The sequence below is a fragment of the Hemicordylus capensis genome, chromosome 8 (assembly GCF_027244095.1).
Source record: "Hemicordylus capensis ecotype Gifberg chromosome 8, rHemCap1.1.pri, whole genome shotgun sequence".
Lineage (NCBI taxonomy): Eukaryota > Metazoa > Chordata > Lepidosauria > Squamata > Cordylidae > Hemicordylus > Hemicordylus capensis.
This window is the reverse complement of record NC_069664.1, coordinates 24648516-24668087: the sequence shown is the minus strand read 5'-3', so window position 1 is coordinate 24668087 and position 19572 is coordinate 24648516. Positions and strand designations below refer to the sequence as shown.

The 19572-nt window shown below is 45.6% G+C and overlaps 1 protein-coding gene across 10 annotated transcripts in view; it reads right to left on the bottom strand.

Moving 5' to 3' along the window:
* NTM (neurotrimin) overlaps window positions 1-19572 on the bottom strand; it is a 769818-nt gene that overhangs the window by 15535 nt on the left and 734711 nt on the right. For 6 of the 10 annotated variants that reach the window (XM_053269717.1, XM_053269718.1, XM_053269723.1 and 3 more), the window contains 4 exons: window positions 14410-14544; window positions 12510-12630; window positions 9537-9688; window positions 110-145 (listed from right to left, as the gene is read on the bottom strand). In XM_053269717.1, the coding sequence (XP_053125692.1) occupies window positions 110-145; window positions 9537-9688; window positions 12510-12630; window positions 14410-14544 (444 nt within the window). The remainder of the gene's footprint in view (window positions 1-109; window positions 146-9536; window positions 9689-12509; window positions 12631-14409; window positions 14545-19572) is intronic. The other 4 variants (XM_053269721.1, XM_053269722.1, XM_053269726.1 and 1 more) reach the window with 1 other exon arrangement.

The following is a 19572-nucleotide window of genomic DNA, read 5'->3' as shown; positions in this document are numbered from 1 at the left end:
GCAAACCGGACAGGGGAACAGGCAATGTGTAACGGAGGGTGGTGGTGGCGGGAAGGCTGCAATTAGGGGAGGCAGAGCAGATGCAACAAACAGCAAGAACAATACTGACCTTGGAACAAGGTTGAGCTTGTGGGCTCACTTATTTCTAAACCAGGTGAGGAAACAATGGAAGAGAAAAATGAAGATAAAATAAAAATAAGTATATTGCTTAATAATTGCCACTCCATGAGCACAGTGCTGCGTAAATAAGAAATGGGATGATGACGAAGGCGGCCGTGAGGTGGTTGAAGTGGAGGGGCAGACACGTTCCGAAGCATGTGAAGATGATGGGAAGGATGACTCCATGGGTCTTAATTCACTCATTAGACACCAGCCTTGCAAAAGCACCCTTCCTATCTGAGAAGTAGGTCTAGGGGAGGACACCTGGGCTTGTGGTAGCAAGCATGAATTGTCCCCTTTCCTAAGCAGGGTCTGAATTGGGATGGGTGAGAACTGTCTGCTGTAAGATACTCCCCATATAGTGGTAGAGCAACTGCCCACTAGCCTACTAGGTCCCAGTTTCAATCCTTGGCATCTCCAAGTAGAGCTGAGACTGCCTGAAACCTTGGAGAGCCACTGCCAGTCAGCGTAGACAGCTGGTAGCAAGCATGACTTGTCCCCTGAGCTAAGCAGGGTCTGCCCTGGTTGCATATGGTTGGGAGACTAGAAGTGTGAGCACTGTAAGATATTCCCCTCAGGGGATGGAGCCGCTCTCGGAAGAGCAGAAGATTTCAAGTTCCCTTCCTGGCATCTCCAAGATAGGGCTGAGAGAGATCCCTGCCTGCAACCTTGGAGAAGCCGCCGCCAGTCTGTGAAGACAATACTGAGCGAGACCGACCAATGGTCTTACTCATTAAATGGCAGCTTCCAAAGATCATGAGCTCTTCCTTATATGTTGGAGTAGACATGATCTCAGTGGTGACTAAAGGCCTCTGTGTACCAGGAGTAGAGTACCAAATGCTGACCCTTGTGTGCCCCCCTCCTTCTCTTCCCCCTCGCCTTTTAAAAGCATTGGGCAGAAGAGCCTCTTGGCACCTTGCTGATGCTCCAGTAAACTGATTCCTGAGGTGACTGCTTCACCTCATGGAAGTCCCGGCCGTGCATGAACTCCAGCTTGGCCTTGATTTCCTGATATTGCAAACTCAGCGGATAATTTCAAAGGCCACTGCAGAAGGTTTCGGGAATATGTCCAGCCAGTATGTCCAGCCCAACTAGATAACTAAAGACATATCTTTCCTGGAAGCATAACCAACAATCGAACTAACAGAACTATGTGGGCAAGAGGACCTACATAGCCTTTCCACCTGCTGATACTTATTCCCTCCACCACCTCCTCCCACCTGCTTCAGACACCTGTATGCATGTGGAACATGATTTCTGAATAGGGCTCTCTTCTTCTCACAGTTCTAGCCAGATTTTCCTTTTACACTTCCAGGGTGACATAGCATGACTTAGGCCATTGCCTGCAATTTAGGACGGCAGCTGCTCTTTCTTTTAATGAGGGAATCCGGATTTAGGGTCCCTTTCTATCCAGGTCACCTCAGAGACCTTCCCACGTCTCTTTCATGTTGACTTTAGCATGACATACCCCCACATTTGAAACACAGAGCTTACGGTTGCCCCTAACAACGCCTGGGCCTAGAACTCTTGACACTCAACAGGAGACCTCTTATGAAATTAGCTTCCCATTAGATTAAAGCCCTACGCAGAACCAAAGTGAAATCCTGCAGAGCTTACAATGCAGAGGGATAAAAGGTGTGAGGGTAAAGAGAAGAAGAAAGTGACTTACTGGACTAAGAGCTAAATTAGTAGGGGACAGTAGAGCGGGACCCTGCTTCAGTTTAATTACCAAACAATGCTTATTTATGTGAGCAGAATGGGCTTCATTTGGCTTCCGTGTTCTCAGTTCTTTTAAGACAGCCCACTGTTCACAAGCTGGTGGTCATTCCTTTATGGCTGAACAGGGAGAATTAGGGCATGGATTCAGCAGCTGGGAGATTGGAGCCTGCCCTGCATAAGGATCAGAACCACAGTAGTCCCTATACCAGGGGTTCCCAACTATGGACCTCCAGCTGTTTTTGGTCGACATCTCCCATCATCCTGAGTTACAATTGCTAGCAGCCAAAGATGATGAGAGTTGCAGGCGAAGATTGGCTAGAGGGCCACGGTTTGGGTCCCCTGCTCTATGCCATGGATAGGTTCAGCTAAGAAATCTGTAAGCAGAAGGAAAGAGTCCCCTGCTCTCTGTGTGCTGGTCAGAGAAAGGGAGGCAAAACTGGGGGACCTAAATACAGCATAGAGTCTTTGCCCTCAGAAACCCAGTTTTGATGGGACCCAGAAGCTACTCTGGCTAAGGCCACACGTCAGACTCCTGTGGAATAATAGGCCCCACCAGAATGTTGAAGTAGAATTCAGTGCACATCCCGGAGTCCCACCTCTCACAACTGGCCAGATCCCCTGCTGCACGAGGCTGCCCTGGAACTTCCCAGGGATCTCTAGGCTCTGAGGCATACTGATGACATCAAGGGTGCACACCAAGGCCCAGAGAGAAGCGCCTGCCACTGCTTGCATGGTGCATATTTGGGGGAGCACCTGTGCAGGTGCAACCAAAGCATTGCAACCATGATGATGCAACCATGACTATGGGGAAAGGCAATCCATGCAATGCAGCTGACAGCAATCTCAGAGACCTTGGTAGCAAGCATGAATTGTCCTCTTTGCTAAGCAAGGTCCACCCTGGCTTGCATTTGAATGTAAGACTACATGTGAGCACTGAAAGATATTCCCCTTAGGGGATGGGGCCGCTCTGGGAAGAGCAACTGCATGCTTGCATGCAGAAGGTTCCAAGTTCCCTCCCTGGCATCTCCAAGACAGGGCTGAGAGAGAGTCCTGCCTGCAACCTCGGAAAAGCTGCTGCCAGTCTGTGAAGACAAAACTGAGCTAGATGGACCAATTGTCAGACTCAGTATAAGGATGCTTCCTGTGTAACCTATAGATGATGCCATTGACACGAGAGAGGAAACTGGCCAAGCCTCATATGGCATGGCACAATGGGAGATCTTTGTGTGAACGTAATGCACTTCACAGTATGAACTTATGGCAGAATTCGAGAAATCCCTGCCCTGTAGTGGGCTTCCTTCACCTGGAATCCCAAACCCACCATTGACTTCTGGGTGATTCCAGATTCAATGGCAACCCTAGTCCCAACTAAAAGTCAAATAACCTAATAATGATTCCAGCGCTGCATATTGATAGTCACTCCTTGGAGAGAAATGGAACACACCTATCTATTTGATTCATGTTGGGAAACTTGACCATAGCAAACAGGCCCCAGGTTGGTCAGGAACCTCCACCTTGTTCTGAGACTTGGGGTTTAACTCACCACAAATTATTAACCACATGAAATCTCTGACGTAGCCTCCCTGGCTTCGCTAAAACAAATTTTGCAAGGCTGAATGATATAAAACTGTGATGCATGTGATGGGATAGATGTCATCAGGAATTACTCAATCAGCACTATACATAGTCGTACGTCCCAGTGTGGTCACACATACATCCCAGCATGGACCCAGCGTGGGCACAGATACACAGACTTGAGCTCAGCTGATGGAAGCAGCTGCTCCCTTCCCTCTCCCCGCTGCTAATCTCTACAACAATTTTCAGTAGTGGCCCCCTGTCTTTGGAATGCCCTCCCAGAAGGGCTTCATCAGTCTCCCTCTTGGCTTCATTTCGAAAAGAACTTGAAAACCTTCCTTTTTAAAAGAAGCTTTTAAAGACTGGCTGTGATTGTCATCTAGTTTTCATCCTGGCTGCTGTTCTACCTATTTCATATCAACTCTGTCTTTTATTGTGTTTTAGGATGATTCCTCGTAATTTATTGTCTTTTACTCTTTTGTGATGGATTTTATGTGTTTGTGTTTTTATCGTAAGCTGCCCCGAGTATCAGTGTGCCGGAGGGGTGGTGTGTGTGTGTTTGTGTGTGTGTATGTGTGTGTGTATACACACACACACACACACGCATATGCGCGCGCGCACACACACACACACCTGTTTGCCCCTCCCCTATCCCAGCCAGCACTTGATTTTGAAAGAGATGAGTGGGCCTGCAGCGTTCCTTCCTGCAGCCCCAATCGGCATTTGCATGGTACAAATGGCTGCCACACGTGTGCCCCAGCCATGTGCATGTCGATGCCAATTGGGGCTGCAGGAAGGAATGCTGCAGTCCTGTGAGTCTCATTCAAAATTGAGCAGTGGGGAGGGTGCAAACATGCAAGGAGCACCTTCCCTGTTTTTAAAAGGCACTCCCCTCTGGCCTGATGATCCAGATCAAATGCCGTCACTTGAACAGGTTTGGCTCTCCAGAAAGGGAGCATTGAACCTGTTCATGCACATCCCTAAAGAGCTCCTCTAGAGCCAGAGCTCCCGGCTCTTTAGCTTGATCGATGGCTTTGGCTTCCATGTTTAGTCCTCTGCGCCTGCCTTCCTGCTCTCCATTTCCAATCTTCCATCTTGTCACTCCTCCCTCCCATCTTAGCTCCCACTCCATTCTCTGCCTCCTGCCTTGGGCAGCAGGCACAGACACCCGCTCCTGGGTGTATTCAGGATTAGCCTTCCAAACAAGCTGTGCTTTTTAAGGGAACTTTTGGTGTTTTCTGGTACTTCTACTTCATAGTAACTGCAGCAATGCAATTGGAAGAAACATGAACATCACTCCCCGCTCCGCACCTGGTCCACTGCACAAAGAAGCCTCCAGCACAGGGACAGGTTTGTGGTTTCAGCAGGGTCCATTTAACTGTTTTTAACAAGAGGAACTTAGTGGCTGCATTCAGAAGTGACAACAAACTATGGTTTGCTGTTACAAGAATGTGCATGGGGCTTGCTCCTCCTCACCTCCCTCCTTCCCCAAAGGAGGCTTCTGTACATTGGCTTGTAACAAACCGCAGTTTCCTATTTCTTCTGAATGCAGGAAACCATGGTTGTGCAAACCATAGTTAATCAACTAGGGTATCAAGTCCTGGTGGATAGCATGTGGGGTGGGGATTTGGCTTGTTGCTATGTCTCAATGCGGTCAGTGTGTAGAACCAACAAGCTGGTCAGAGGTATAGGTGTTCCTGAGAGCCAAACAAGACATGATATGGCAAGTGGACGCAACAGTCTCGCAACACTTTTTTAAAATGAAAAGGAGCTGAGGGAGGCTGAGTGTTTCAAACAGAGATGAAAGGGTTAAGCAATAGCATGTGCTCACACAAACATGTGCACACATGCGTGCGCACACACCATCCACTCAAACTCACATCTCCTAATGACTGCTTTTCATTTTAAAAGAGCTTTTGTTAGACTATTGCACCATCTACTGTAGCATCTTGGCAGTGAGTAATAACCATGCATGGTCTGAAAAACCCTGACACCTCTCCACCCTGCCTAAAATGGCACCACCTGATGGGATTCGAATAAAGACATCTATGTGGGACCAAATTCCAGGTGAAGGGTAGAACTGTTATTCACTTTTGGGAAATTTAGCATCTGCAGCCACATCAACCCAACCAAGTGGCCATTTTAATTTTCTTTGGGCCCAAATGATCGTAGTTCCATGTTCCGGAAAAGTATAACAGTCACATGTTCTGTGCCAGGAGATTGGGGCCTCTGTCCCACTGGCAGACCGTGGAAGAGAATCCTGGAGTTCTGATTCAGGTGGACATACCACACCTATGAGGCACTTCTTGGTACATATTTTACTGTCTTTTCGGCTCCATCTTTTTGTGTTCACATCTCTCCCTCTTTCCTTCAAAAATCCTCCACCTTTTAGTTGTTACCACTGGTTACAGGAGGAAACAATGGCACCATCTTGGTGAGCAGAGCTTTAGGATGCAATGCTGGGCCTGTTGGTTCCTCATGACAGGAGACACATGACAAGTGACAGGAAACTCTGGACCCCCCAAAGTTGCCTGAGGTTGCTATCTTTCAATTCCTTGTGGGGGAGCTGGCGAAAGTGGGGCAATAAAGCTTTCGCTCCCCTCACCTCAGCTCCCAAGTGGCACGAAAGGCAGGCGACGGGGCTGCCTGCCATAATGTGGAGAAGCGTGACAAATAAGCCAAGCAATTACAGCTGTCCCTGGCTGTGAGTGGTGTCAGATGGATCCATCACTCTAATCAGAGCTCTGGAATGTGGAGAAAATAGCTTCCAGATAAGGCTACAGAGCTCTCCCCGCCTCCCTTTGCTAAAGTCAATTTTTTATTTTATGTTGCAGTAATAGAAAATGCGGCTTGGAAGCCAACCTGCGATCGCCGAGCGGCTTGGGTTGTTTATTCTCAAAAGCCTCGCCTAACAGACTACACTCCAGGGTGGCAATGTCAGGGAATATGCTCGCTGAGAATTTGTGTTGGTATGTGTGTGTGTGTGTGGGTTGTATATAAAGAGAATATTTTCCTTGCTACTCTCGCCTCTTCTTGGCTTCTCGAAGGGCACCAGTCTCAGGAAGGGCTTTCTTAAGGCAGACGTGTGAGATAGGTTTCAGAAAATGTCTACTGGAAACAGGATGGCTGAATTAACACTTAGATTGTGAGCCCTTTGGGGACAGGGTTCCATCTTATTTGTTTGTTATTTCTCTGTGTAAACCGCCCTGAGCCATTTTTGGAAGGGCGGTATAGAAACTGAATGAATGAATGAATGAATGAATAATAAACAATAGGGACTCCGTTTGGCTGGGGAGTCTGCCCCCTAGAGCTTTATGAAGCTGTAGGGAAGAAAAGGGCCATCCAAGACAGCATGTGGAATGAATTCTTCTTAAACAAGGCACATAGCGGTTTACAAGATGTGCAGCTCTCTGGTGATTGTCCCTGTGCTGGAGGCTTCTTTGTGCAGTGGACCAGGTGCAGAGCAGGCAGCGATGTCCATGCCTCTTCCCTCCCTCCAAATGCTCTTTCCACCAATATAAATACATTCCTGAGAGAGGGGAGAGATGCAAATATCACTACCCATCCTGCTCCATGCCTGGTGCACGGCACAAAGTCTTCAGCACAGGGAAGCTGAAGGCTTCTTGCAGACCTGCAGACCTCCTTTCATCACCAGAGGGCTGTACGTCTAAGCCACTAAAATTAGTCAGCACCAAAATTTCACCTACAGCAGAATCACAGCAACTAATTTACATTTCACACTGGGAGTTATGGGAGGAGCATTTCTGGCCTCACCATAACATAAACACACCAAGAAAACAGGATAGGAGCGAAGGCATAAGAAGTGTCTACATAAGCAATAAGGCGTTCAGGCTGAGAAGTTTCCCAAAGCTTGGCCAGAGAAGCTTGGGGATTACACAGCAGCTCATTCCCAATGCTCTGGAGCTGCCTTGAGCTTGCCTACCGTTGCTTGGAGCTTTGAAAATCCCCTTCAGGGTAGCTTGGTTAGCTCACTCTGAGCCGTGGTTAGTGACCCGAACTTGGATGAAAGATAAACCAAAAGCACATTTTGCACGTGTGCAGAATCTCATATTTTAGATCCCAAACTGGAGAAGAGCTTCTCAGGGAAAGGAAGTCGGTGTGAAATTCACTGGAGCTAAGCAAATTCTTTTTCCAAAATGGAGTTACAAACTTCAGAATCATCCCTCTGTAATAACAATTCCCAGTTTGTGTGGGGTTTGGCATTGCTTCCAACACTTGATTGACCAGAAATCACTAAAAGTAATGCTGGTGCTCCTTCCCTGGTGAAATAACCTAGGACTGTTTACAGAAGCCATAAGCATTTGAATAAGACAGCCAACATTTCTCAGGTAAGAGTTCTGCATATCCCTAACTAGCCTAAGATACTTCCAATAGGCCTACCTAGAAATGTCCATTGGATTCCATCACTGGAAATTAGAGTTAATTCAAAGACTCAGCGAAGAAATTCTTACGTTCTTCTTGGAAGCCTCTTCCACAGTTACAGCACATCTGTCTAACTGATTGCAGCAGGTAAAAATAATTAATAAAGATGCAAACCATGGCAACAGTAGGTTGGGCATTTTTTGAGGGGCGCAGAAGCCAAATTTATACCCGAATCCAAAGTCTGCATTAGGTCTCTGCTTCTATAAAAATCCTCGTATCAAGATCCTCAGTCAGGAATGACAAGTTCAAATGGCCACTGTACGGTTTGAATTGAAGTTGTAACCTGTGAACTCACTCTCTACAGTAATAATGGAATAATTGAAAAAATAAGTCATACCACTTAAACTTCAACAACTGATCATGATGCCTGCAGTCATCGGGGAACTGCCTGATGCCTTTTATCGCCTTACACCATTACCAAAAAGATGCCATAGTCTTTAACTTCAAGAACACTATTTCTTGCACATTTTTCTGGAGCTCTGTAGTTCTTATTGGGTTGCAATCTCTCTCAATTTCTGCCACATCAGGACTCTCCTGTTAGAAGATTCTGAGAACTGCTAAGTTACTGCAGGAGAGAGTCGGCTTGGAAGATAATTCTGCCTACTCAATAATTCCATGCAAGTGCAGGGAGAGAATTCAGCACCCACTTAAGAGGAAGTTGCTAGTCCCTGAGAATGCAAAGGTAGACTTCAAAGCCCTGCAATGGAGTGATTGCTTTCCTGGTTTAGGGCAGGTATTCAGTGCTGGGTTGTTTTCACAACTGCTCAGAACAAGCTGAAGGAGGAAGAGGAAATCAAAAGAGGACAAACCAGAATAAAGAAGTTGCTGGAAGAGCAAACCTGGAACTGTATGAGGACTGAGGACACATGATATTTCAGCGGTAGCTGGTGCCTTAGGGCCAGGCAAAGAAATATGGGGAAGGTGGAAGAGCTTTTACAGGAGTACACAGATTTTGCCAAAGGCCAGTGGTATAGCACCTGCATAGTGTGCCAGGTTCAGTCTCCAGCATCTGCACATAGGGTGGGAAAGACTCTCGTCTGAAACCCTGGAAAACTTCTCCCAGCCAGTGTAGGAAACACAAAGGACCAAGGAACTGACTCGGCCTAAGGCACCTACATGGACTGTACGTGTTCATAGACAACTGTGCTAAAGCTCAAGTTTAAATGAAGAGCAGCGACTAAAGAAATGTGGGGCAGTGAAGCCACCTGCCCCTCTCAGTTGAACAGTGTTTATACTATGGAAGAAGGAGGGCTGAAGAAGGCCTGGCCACTGGGTTGACTTTTGTTCCTTTGGGAAGCGGCTCCTTTCCCAAGATGCCCCACTGGTAGCTTAGTCCACTCTGAATCTTGCCCCGCTGGCATTTGACAATATTGCTTGCTAGCTCCATGTCCTGTAAACTCCTGAGAGTGGGTGACAGGAATTTGAGACATCCTTCCTTAGCAATATGTGACAAAAAAGAGGTAAGCGACTTCCAATGGGGCAGGCGACTAAAGTTGCCCATTCTCTACTAAGAAGTCTGCTTCATAGAGCTCAAGCATCTTCCCACCTCCAGCAGTCCTCCTTTTATGGCCCACTTCTCAACCTATCTCCATCACTCTGCAACCCCGTTGCCAACTCAACACACTGCATGCCTTACTTACCATACAGAATGATGCTGGCGTTGGTATTTCCTAGCTGATTGTAGGCCACGCAGGTGTAGTTCCCGTAGTCTTGCTCGGAGACGTTGAAGAAAGTCAGGCGAGAGAAGAAGGCTTTGTTTTCCACTTTCAACCCTTTCTGTCCTTCAAGGAGCCTGAGGGGAGGGAAAGAAGGGAAATTCAGGAGATCGTTTAAAAATATGAGAAGGAGAGAGAGGTTGTGACAAGCTCAGAATGAAAAATAAAGTAGTTATCAAGGTTTGGCTAACTCTCCCATAAATTGCATTGCTGCCTATAATTTACTGCATTCGAACATCCTAACTAAATCCTGGCTCCCACTTGGGGGCAATTCTGATGTGATTTTCTGTTCACATGATCACTTTATGAAGTGGTTTCATTGAAATCATAAATTGGAACTGGTTAGCGAGGTCATTTATCTGAAGCTGATCCCATGAGAAGCACCTTCAGTGCTCCAGGTCTCTTCCTTCTCCTCATATTATGGAAGGACAAACCACTCAAGGCAGAAGGGTTCCTATGTATATGTCTATACCTTTGTACATGCTGTGTGAGTGTTGTGCATAATTTGTGAATGGGGCTTATATATTGCAATAAATTCGTGCTGGGAACCGGCCTGTTCTCTTTCTAAAGAAAATGGCAGCAAGAAGCTTCTGCAGAGATAAATAGCAACGGCAGGAGGGGAAAGAGCTAACTTCTCTGCACATCACAGACTTGACCTGGATTGGGAGCCCCACACAGTTACATTCTGGCCTTGTTCACACAGTCGTTCAAATCCAGGTTTAATGCGGGTTACTGGCATCAGCATGATTGCATGAACCCACGCCAAGGTGGCTTATGCCTGAGATGAATCTGAGATGCTGGCCTTGGTGTGGGTTCATATAATCGCACCAAGGTTTGTAACCCACATCAAACCTAGATTTGAACTGCGTGAACCAGGCCTCTCTTTAGAAAGAGAGTGAGCTGGTCCAGCTCCTAAGCATGTTACTTTTAAAACATATTTTAACTAAACATGTGGCTTGGCTCCAAGCCAATCCTGCGCCGGGAAACAGAATGAGGAGGCTGGGCTGCACTTTCCATTATTTGGCAGCCATAAGCAAGGGCGGCCCAAGGGATTGTGGCACCTACGGTGAGGTGCAAAATGCTGTCTTGCCCCATGCCTTGGTGGGAACCAGCCCCCTTTTGAAACCAACATGGGCAGGCTTAGAAAGTGCATGTGGGTCAGGGAGGAGTGAAGGTGGCCAGCAGCCTCCTCTTCTCGTGCTTTTTGCAAACTTGGCAATTAATGTGAGGAGAGGCACTTCTTGCAAAGTTTGCAAGGGCCAAATTGATCCCAGGGAGCTGCTGAGTGGTGACAATGCAGGGATTCTTGCCGCCTTGCTGGCGTCCCAATAATCTGAGGACACTGCCTCACCTGCCTCATGGAAGAACCACTCCTGGTTAGAAGAATCTTTGCTTTGCTCCTCCTTTCCCTGTCCCTAGCCGAAGTCTCTCATCTCCCATCCTTTGATGACTAATTTTTTTCCTGCTACTCTTTTTCCTTTTCTTTCCTTGTCTTTTTTTTTTTAAACCTAGCTAATTTCTCCCAGCAGGCTCTCGCTCTACATGACCACTGTCCCGGCTTCTTTTTGATCCTGATTGACAGCTCATGGTAGCTTCCTAACGGAATACATTAACCGTATTTGTAGCTCACAACACGGCCTGCAGCTTAAAAGAATGCCTTAATCAAATGGACAACATCTCTGAGTTTGTGTTTTAAACGGACTTCTTTACTACAGAGATAATTAGAGGGGAAAGGATTGGAATGTCCAGTACTTTTTCCGTGGGAACTACACAAACAGATTCCTTGCCCTTTTGTTGTCTTGGGAAATCTGATATTCACAAGTCTGGGTGGAATCTCTATAGAGGGGCTTCAGTGTGGCAATGAACTTTGGCAACAAGATCTATTATATGAAGCAAAATTTCAAACTATACATTCAGAGGAATATCTTGCAGAGAAAGGTGTTGTGGAGAGAGGAGAGCTGGTCTTGTGGTAGCATGCATGACTTGTCCCCTTAGCTAAGCAGGGTCTGCCCTAGTTGCATTTGAAAGGGAGACTTGATGTGTAAGCACTGTAAGATATTCCCCTCAGGGGATGGAGCTGCTCTGGGAAGAGCAGAAGGTTCCAAGTTCCCTCCCTGGCTTCTCCAAGATAGGGCTGAAAGAGATTCCTGCTTGGAACCTTGGAGAAGCCACTGCCAGTCTGTGTAGACAATACTGAGCTAGATAGACCAATGGTCTGAACTGGTACATGGCAGCTTCCTGTGTTCCTATCCAATTTCCCTTCTTCTTCAGTTTCTTCTTTTATACTCAGCCTTTTGTCTTTCTTATTTCTTACTAAAAGCTTCCTACTGCCTTTTCCTCTCTTGGGTGGACTGGGATGGGGGTGGGGGTAGTCTAATTGGGCCACCACTCTGATTTTTTTACATTTTTATGAAAACCATCAAAAACCTTAAGAGAAAAGAAGGGATTCTGTATTGATTAATGGGTTAAATAAAGCTCATACATCAACAAATGTGGTGGCTTAATTTACTGTAAAAGGTGTATAGTAATTGTTATACATAGGTATTTATTATAATCTACAAATGTATATTTTACCATATGTAATGAAATATATATGAAATTGGGTTGGTGATGGGAAAAGTGAATGTAGTCACGTCCTTAGGTTTCAGCATGAATGAAAATTAATTCCCCTGGCGCTGTGTTCACAGTCATCAACACGGATTAGTTTCCTGTCTTCATCCATAATGGTTGAATGGTTTCAGGGAAACATACCTCCAACCCTCACTCCCCAGCCCCCAACTTTGTGTATGGCAGAGTGGAGATGGGATTTTTAAAGGACAAAAAGATCCCAATTAAGTGAGCACGAGGATGTGCTCCTAACACCTACATATCAACACCAGCCAAAATAAAGTCATGTACCTTTTGTCATCTTTGTACCACTGGAACTCTGCTGATGGAACTGCAGAGGCTTCGCACTGGAGGATGCCCTTCTGTCCTACTGGTACCCCCGTGTTCTTAGCATCTGAGATGTATGGTGGGTCTGCAGAGAAAGGAACAGATTGGCAGCTGCCCTCCATAGCCATGGAAAATCTACTGTTGCCAGAACCTAAGGGGTATACTCGTGGGTCAAATGGGCCATAACCCAGAATTTGGCTTTTTAAAAAGCCAAGTCTGGCAACAGATCCTCTCCTTCTTTGACTTGTAGCTTGAACCAAAACAAACAGCTCCAAGGCAGAGGGTTCCTTTGCCAGCTGTGTTCGAGGAGAGGCTCTGATGCAGCAAACCCATGCCCAGATTCTGACACTCAACACTCAAAGGATATTTTATTTTATTTTATTTGAAACATTTCTATACCACCCAAAACTTGCGTCTCTACAAGACTTTACAAGCCTTGCAGAAGAAGCTGATTCCCAACTATTTCACAGGCAACAACAGCAAGAAGAACTAATATTTATATACCGCTTTTCAACAAAGTTTCCAAAGCAGTTTACAGAAATAATAAACAAACAAACAAGATGGCTCCCTGTACCCAAAGGACTCACAGCCTAAAAAGAAACATAAGACAGACACCAGCAACAGTCACTGGAGGGATGCTGTGCTGGGGATGGATAGGGGAAGTTGCTCTTCCCCTGCTAAATAGAGATAACCACCACGGTAAAAGGTGCCTCTTTGCCCAGTTAGCAGGGGTAGCAGTCATGGAGCTTCTTACACTTCCTCACTCCTATTCATTTGATACACGTAGCCTCCAGGTCCCCAATGCAGTGGTTACGCTCATGATCCGATGGTGTGAGTATGAGAGAATAGGGCTGTTCACGCGACCATAAACTCAGTAGGAGACTAATCCCAACCAGTTCTGGGAGTTACGCTCATGTGTTAGATAAAAACAAGGTAGGAAGAGGGGAGTTTGATCATCTGTCAAGTCCCCACTGGGTAGAACAAGTGCACCCAACTTCTTAACAAAGTAGGTAGAAAAATCATCCTACCCAACTGGGACTTAAAAGATAATCAAACTCCCTGCCTCCTACCTTGTTTTTATCTAATAAATGAGAGTGTGACCAGCTCTTGATACTGGGAGGACTCATCTCCTACCCAGTTTATGGTCATGTGAACTGTCCTAGTGTGTGTTTTCAAATTCAGCATGTGCACGTGTGTAAATGCACATCAGTCCATTCAATAATGTCTGCAAGCACAGCAACATGTCAACGAATACAGTCGACCCTTGCCTACTGCATGGGTTCCATTCCTGGAAAACCTCACTGTTGGTGAATTCGCGGTTGACAAGGAATTATAACCAATAGGAAAGAGGGGGTTAGGAGGATTGCGGTCACAAAAAGACTGGGGGGAAAGAACCCAGTTAAAAATAGAAAAAAAACCACCCCGACCCCCAAACATCACCCCCTGAATCCTGGAAATCACCCCTGAGCCCAGGAAATGACCCATGACACCTGGAAATCACCCCCAAACTGCCAGAAATCACCCCAACCCCCCAATAACCCTTGACCCACAAGAATTGCCCCTAATCCCAGGAAATAAGCCCCAGAAAGGTAAAGTGTGCCGTTGAGTCAGTGTCGACTTCTGGCGATCACAGAGCCCTGTGATTTTCTTTGGTAGAATACAGGAGGGGTTTACCATTGCCTCCTCCCGCGCAGTGTGAGATGATGCCTTTCCTATATCTTCCTTTATCGTTGCTCCCTGATATAGTAGCAGCAGGGATTCAAACCGGCAACCTCTGGCTTGCTAGTCAAGTCATTTCCCACTGCACCATTAGGTGGCTACTAGTACTCCACACTAAATTGTGGCAAAACCTCAGATTACTCACAGTTGACAGTGACTTTTACTCTCCGCACAACAGGAGTTGCAACATCATTGGACGCGCTGCATTCGTACTCCCCAGACTGCTCCCGGGTGATGCCAGAGATCTCCAGGTACTCGTCTTCACTCAAGAATCCCACAGCTGCAGGGGGCCAGAATTAAAAAAGAAAGAAACAACAAACCTAGACTCTGGAGCAGCACAAGTGGGTTATGGGGGTACACATAAATGGCATACGTTCACTGGGTGTGCACCTTTCACCTGGGAGTTTTCCACACAGCAGGTTTACCGCGAGGCTTTACTGCGAACTCAACGCTATTCAAAAAACCCCATGCAAAAAGTGGATTTGTTTTTACCCCGGATATAAATCAGGTTGTACTCTAACAAGCAGTGAAAACTGGAGAGCTTGCAGGGGACTTCGGGGTAAATCTCCCCAATATGTGAATGTCTCTGCCCCGTTCCAGAGGAGATGCAGACTAAAAGTTGAGTGTGGAAAATTTCCTGGCATTGATGCTGATGGGATTTCCTGATACAGTTCTTAAAGCAATTGCTTCCACTTGTCTGTCTGGGTATCTTGATGTGAAGAAAAGAAACATTATGTATAAATGAGGTGGTAGGCAGCCAGGCTTGGCAGCCTGCCATTGAGAATCTACATGCAGAAGACAGCTAACCTGTTGGCTCCTTTGAGAATGTGGCGCTCTGTGAGCAGGGAGATTCCTTCACTGTCAAGAGAGGTAAGCTCAGAACAGGGATTTCCAGGAGACTCAGTGTGTCTTAACAGACATTAGTGACCCCTTAAAGACACCGAAGCCATGATTCTGTATGCATAATCCAAAGGAGGATGGGATGTTTGTTACAGGGTTACAGCATCTGCACCTCTTGCATTTTGTCCTGTTAAGCAGCTGCAACAGGAAGAGAGCCTCTGCAAAGGGGGAAAAAATGGCACCCAGGATGCCAGAACTCAGGGTATGCCTACTGCACACAGACAAACGTTTCACACTTGTTTAAATGATTCACTCAAGAATACCAGGGATGACAGTGCTGTGAAGGAGTCTCCCAAATAATTCTCAGCACCTTTACAAGTTTGCAATTCCCAGGGCTCTTAGGTTAAAGTGATGAGAATTAAATTTATTTCTAACTGGACTACATTTGTAGCGTAGAGATGCTCTCAAATCAGAACAGTACAATTGTGCCAAATTGGAAAGTGCAGGATTGACTTTGGAGAGGTGGTGGGGAGGGAGAGAGAGAGAGAGAGAGGTTCCTAATGGGACTGAGGAAGAAAGCGAAACATAGATAGAGCTGTCTTATTTATTTATCTTAAATCACTCCACCTCCCTTTATCAAATCTTTTGCAGCCAGGGTGCTGTAATTATCAAGCAAAGCATCTCTGAGACCAGTGTCACACTTAATATTCCCATTAATTTTAAATGGTAGTCCTTGGTACATATGTGTGGCAATTGGTGTCATATTTTAATTAGGCTTGCCCTACACCATCTGAAATTAATAATAGCTCGAATTACCAGTGTAATTTATAAATTAACATTGCTGCAGCATTAGGAAATAAATTAACTCCGGACAGCTGTTTCTGGCACTGGACGACAACGGCAGAGAGAACACTTACAGGTCCGCTACCATAGACACTACACACACAATCCCTGAAGATGGAGCTAGGAACACAAGAGGACAAGATGTCCTACAACAGATGCCCATGGGCACACAATATCTGACAGCTTAAGATATCATTCTGGTGTTTCCCTGTAATTGACAGTGAGCTCACACTGCATGGGTGTATCTCAGACAGGGGTCAATATGCACAGGGACTCATGTGGGCAATCTATAAGGAATCCAATAGGACACTTTTACTCCTCCAGGTTGATTCAGCTAATGGATGGGTCTGAAGGATCACTTATCACCAATATTATGTATAAGATTATGTACCCTGTGTTAATTAAGAACATAAGAAGAGCTGGATTAGAACGACGAAGCTGCCCATCACTCAGTCCAGTGTTTCCAACAGTGGCCAGTCAGATATCTCTGGCAGGTCACAAGCAGGGCCTGAAGGTAACAGCCTCTTCCCACTTTGTTATCCTCCAGCAGCTGTTATTTAGAGGCACACATGCCTTTCAACATGGAGGTTCTATATAGCTGTCGTGGCTAGTAGCCATTGACCTAAAATCTGTTTGTCTAATTCTCTTTTACTTACTACTTAGTACTATTATTTATATACTGTTTTCCAATGGAAATATTCTCAAAGTGGTTGACACAGAAGAAAAAGGTGAATATGATGATTCCCTGTCTCCAAATGGCTCACAGTCTAAAGCAGACACTGGCAGACACCGGTAGCAATGACTGAAAGAATGGTGTGCTGAGATGAAAAAAGACAGTTGCTGCTCTCCAGAAACAAAAGGGGGGGGGGAGGGAGTGAGAAATGACACAGCACCAGCAAACCAGAAGCTGAAAAAGCAGGGGGAAACTCCCAAGGTGCTGATGGATTTATTCAATATGTTTTTATTGATACACATTCATTAAATTGGTTCTCTATTGCCTTGTGCGTTTCGAGCGGATGCTCTTCCTCAGAGGCAATTCTTGGGTAGAGAAAATTAATCACAACTTCAGAAACAAACATTAGGATTAATTTTCTCTACCCAAGAATTGCCTCTGAGGTAGAGCATCAGCTCGAAACGCACAAGGCAATACAGAATCAATTTAATGAATGTGTATCAATAAAAACCACATTGAATAAATCCATCAGCACCTTGGGAGTTTCCCCCTGTTTTTTCTGCTACAGTAGCTCTCTCCTTGCAAAACATAAGAAAATCACCATTTTGAGAAGTCCTTCTTTGCCTAATGAGCAGGGATTTTTTAAAAACCCTAAAACTAAAAAGAGACCTTCACATACACATAATAGCATAAACAAAATAAGACAGCCACTAATCTATGGGTGTAAAACTAGAGGCTGGGAGCATGCTGTTTCTGGGAACTTCTGGGGCAATCCCTTTAGCCTGTGACCCCTGGGAGGGAACAGTTGTGTGAAGGAGAGGAGGATTGTGCTGGGTGGAACATGTGTGGAGAGAACATCGAAAGAACTGTAACCTCTCCGTCTATTTATCTTCAGCATTTCCCCCACACTGCATTACTAACTAATGCCTACCCAGAGATAACTGGGATTCTTTCCCTGCACATTAATGTAGATATTCCTCCCTGCATCTCCAACGGGGAAAAGGTTCCTACCCCCTGGCAGTGAAGTGATGGGAAGGGCCTCCTCCTACCACAGGGCTGCACATAGGAACATAGGAAGGAGCGCTGGTCTTGAGATAGCAAGCATGGGTCTGCCCTGGTTGCATATGAATGGGAGCAATCACCGAGAAGGTCCTGGCCTGCATGCTCAATAAATGAGCCTCAGCAGCTGTCGGCATGTGGAGCTGAGCCCTCAGCTGCTCTAGTCAGCGGGGGCAGGTAGATTTCAGCTGGGAACAGGCATTCCCTAAGATACTACCCAGAGACAGAAGTTTGGGGCAGTCTACAAATTTGAAAAATAAATAAATAAAGATATTGGGGCCCAATCCCACAAAGTCTATCGTTTTTCCTAATTCTCTTATGGGGCTGAAAATATAAAGCACATGTTTCTTGGCAAACATAAGCCAACATTTCCGATGTCCCAGTGTAAATGCAGGCAGATTAACCATGATTTTCTAAGCAAAAATCACTTTTCTAAATCCCCAAGTCTCCTGCAACGGGACTGTTCCCTACCTTAAAAAGAGACATGATTCAAAGCTCTTGCAGTAGAAACTCCCTTTGCTTTCTTAGAGAATTGTTTTTAAACAGGAAACTCTAACTTCTCAGGCACTTTCAAAAAGGAAAATAAAACATCCAATAGATGGATCTACTTAAAACAGAATTAGCAACTGTCCCTGTGGTTCGTCTCCTGTACAAGAACTCAGGTTTTTCCCCTATGTGTAAAAGAGTTTCCACTAACTTTTGCTTAAAGAGAAGTTTTGATGCAAATGTTTGACAATCCTGCTTAAGGGAAACTAAAGAGAAATCTCAGGAGGAGGATCAAGTGTTTCAATAAGTGCCGTGGACTTTCTCAGGAGAGACCTTACATCTCTTACATCCAGTGTAATATAGCGGTTAGTGAGACATATTAGGCCAGGGTAGACCTCAGTTCAATCCCCACTCATTTCTGAAACATACTGGATAAACTTGGGAAATCATTATCCCTCAGCCTGATCTACTTCAAAGGATTGTTGTGAGAATAAGGAGGAGAGAGACAGGTATGCTGTCCTGAGCTTCTTAGAGGTGAGTGGAGGGGTGGCAGTATAAACATGGACTTGTAAGTTAAGTAAGTAAGTAAGTAAGTAAAGTAGCTACTGAATTTTCCCTAAAATTGAGTTTTGAAACTCCTGCCCAAGAGATACATCTGAGGGATTTCAAGCAAAAAATAATTTCAATAAGACTAGAAAGGTGTGTGTCTGTGTCTGTGTCTGTGTGTGTATGCTTCCAAGCATGCTTCCATGCTTTTGTGTCTCAAATTCCAGAAGAGAAGCAGTGCAAAGGCGAAATTACACATAATTGTAAGACTGCAATTTGCAAAGTGTTTTTCTTTTTCAAAAAGCTACCATCCCCACACCTCCTGGTATGGATTGGGACCATAGCATGGGAGGGGAGGGGGTTAATCCTCTGCCTCCCTGCTCATTCCCCAGCTGATTCTGCCCCTCCAAAGTTGCAAGCAGCCAAAAAGGGAAAACCTTTCAAGAAGAAAAACTGGGTTGGGCTTCTCCACACGCTGCACTCCAATACCTCAGATGCCGTTTGAAAACAAAGAAAAGAATGCCTTCAAGAGTTGCAGCGCTAGAATCCCCACACCACTGGGGCAGCCCTTTCATGAGGCATGGTGGGGCAATCACCATGGCAGATTACGGAGGTGGCAGATTACTGTGGCAGATTACTGAGGCACCAAATGTTCACACAAGACTCAACAAAAATACCCTTTATTGTGCAAGGGGGGGAAAGCTGGTAAAGATAAATAAAACATTTCTGTGTAACACACCATCCTCAGTTTAAGCAAACAAATACTGAGGATGGTGTTTTACACCCAAACATTTTATTTATGTATACCAACTTTTAATTTTTTTCCTTGCACAATAAACGGTCTTTTTGCTGAGAGCTGAG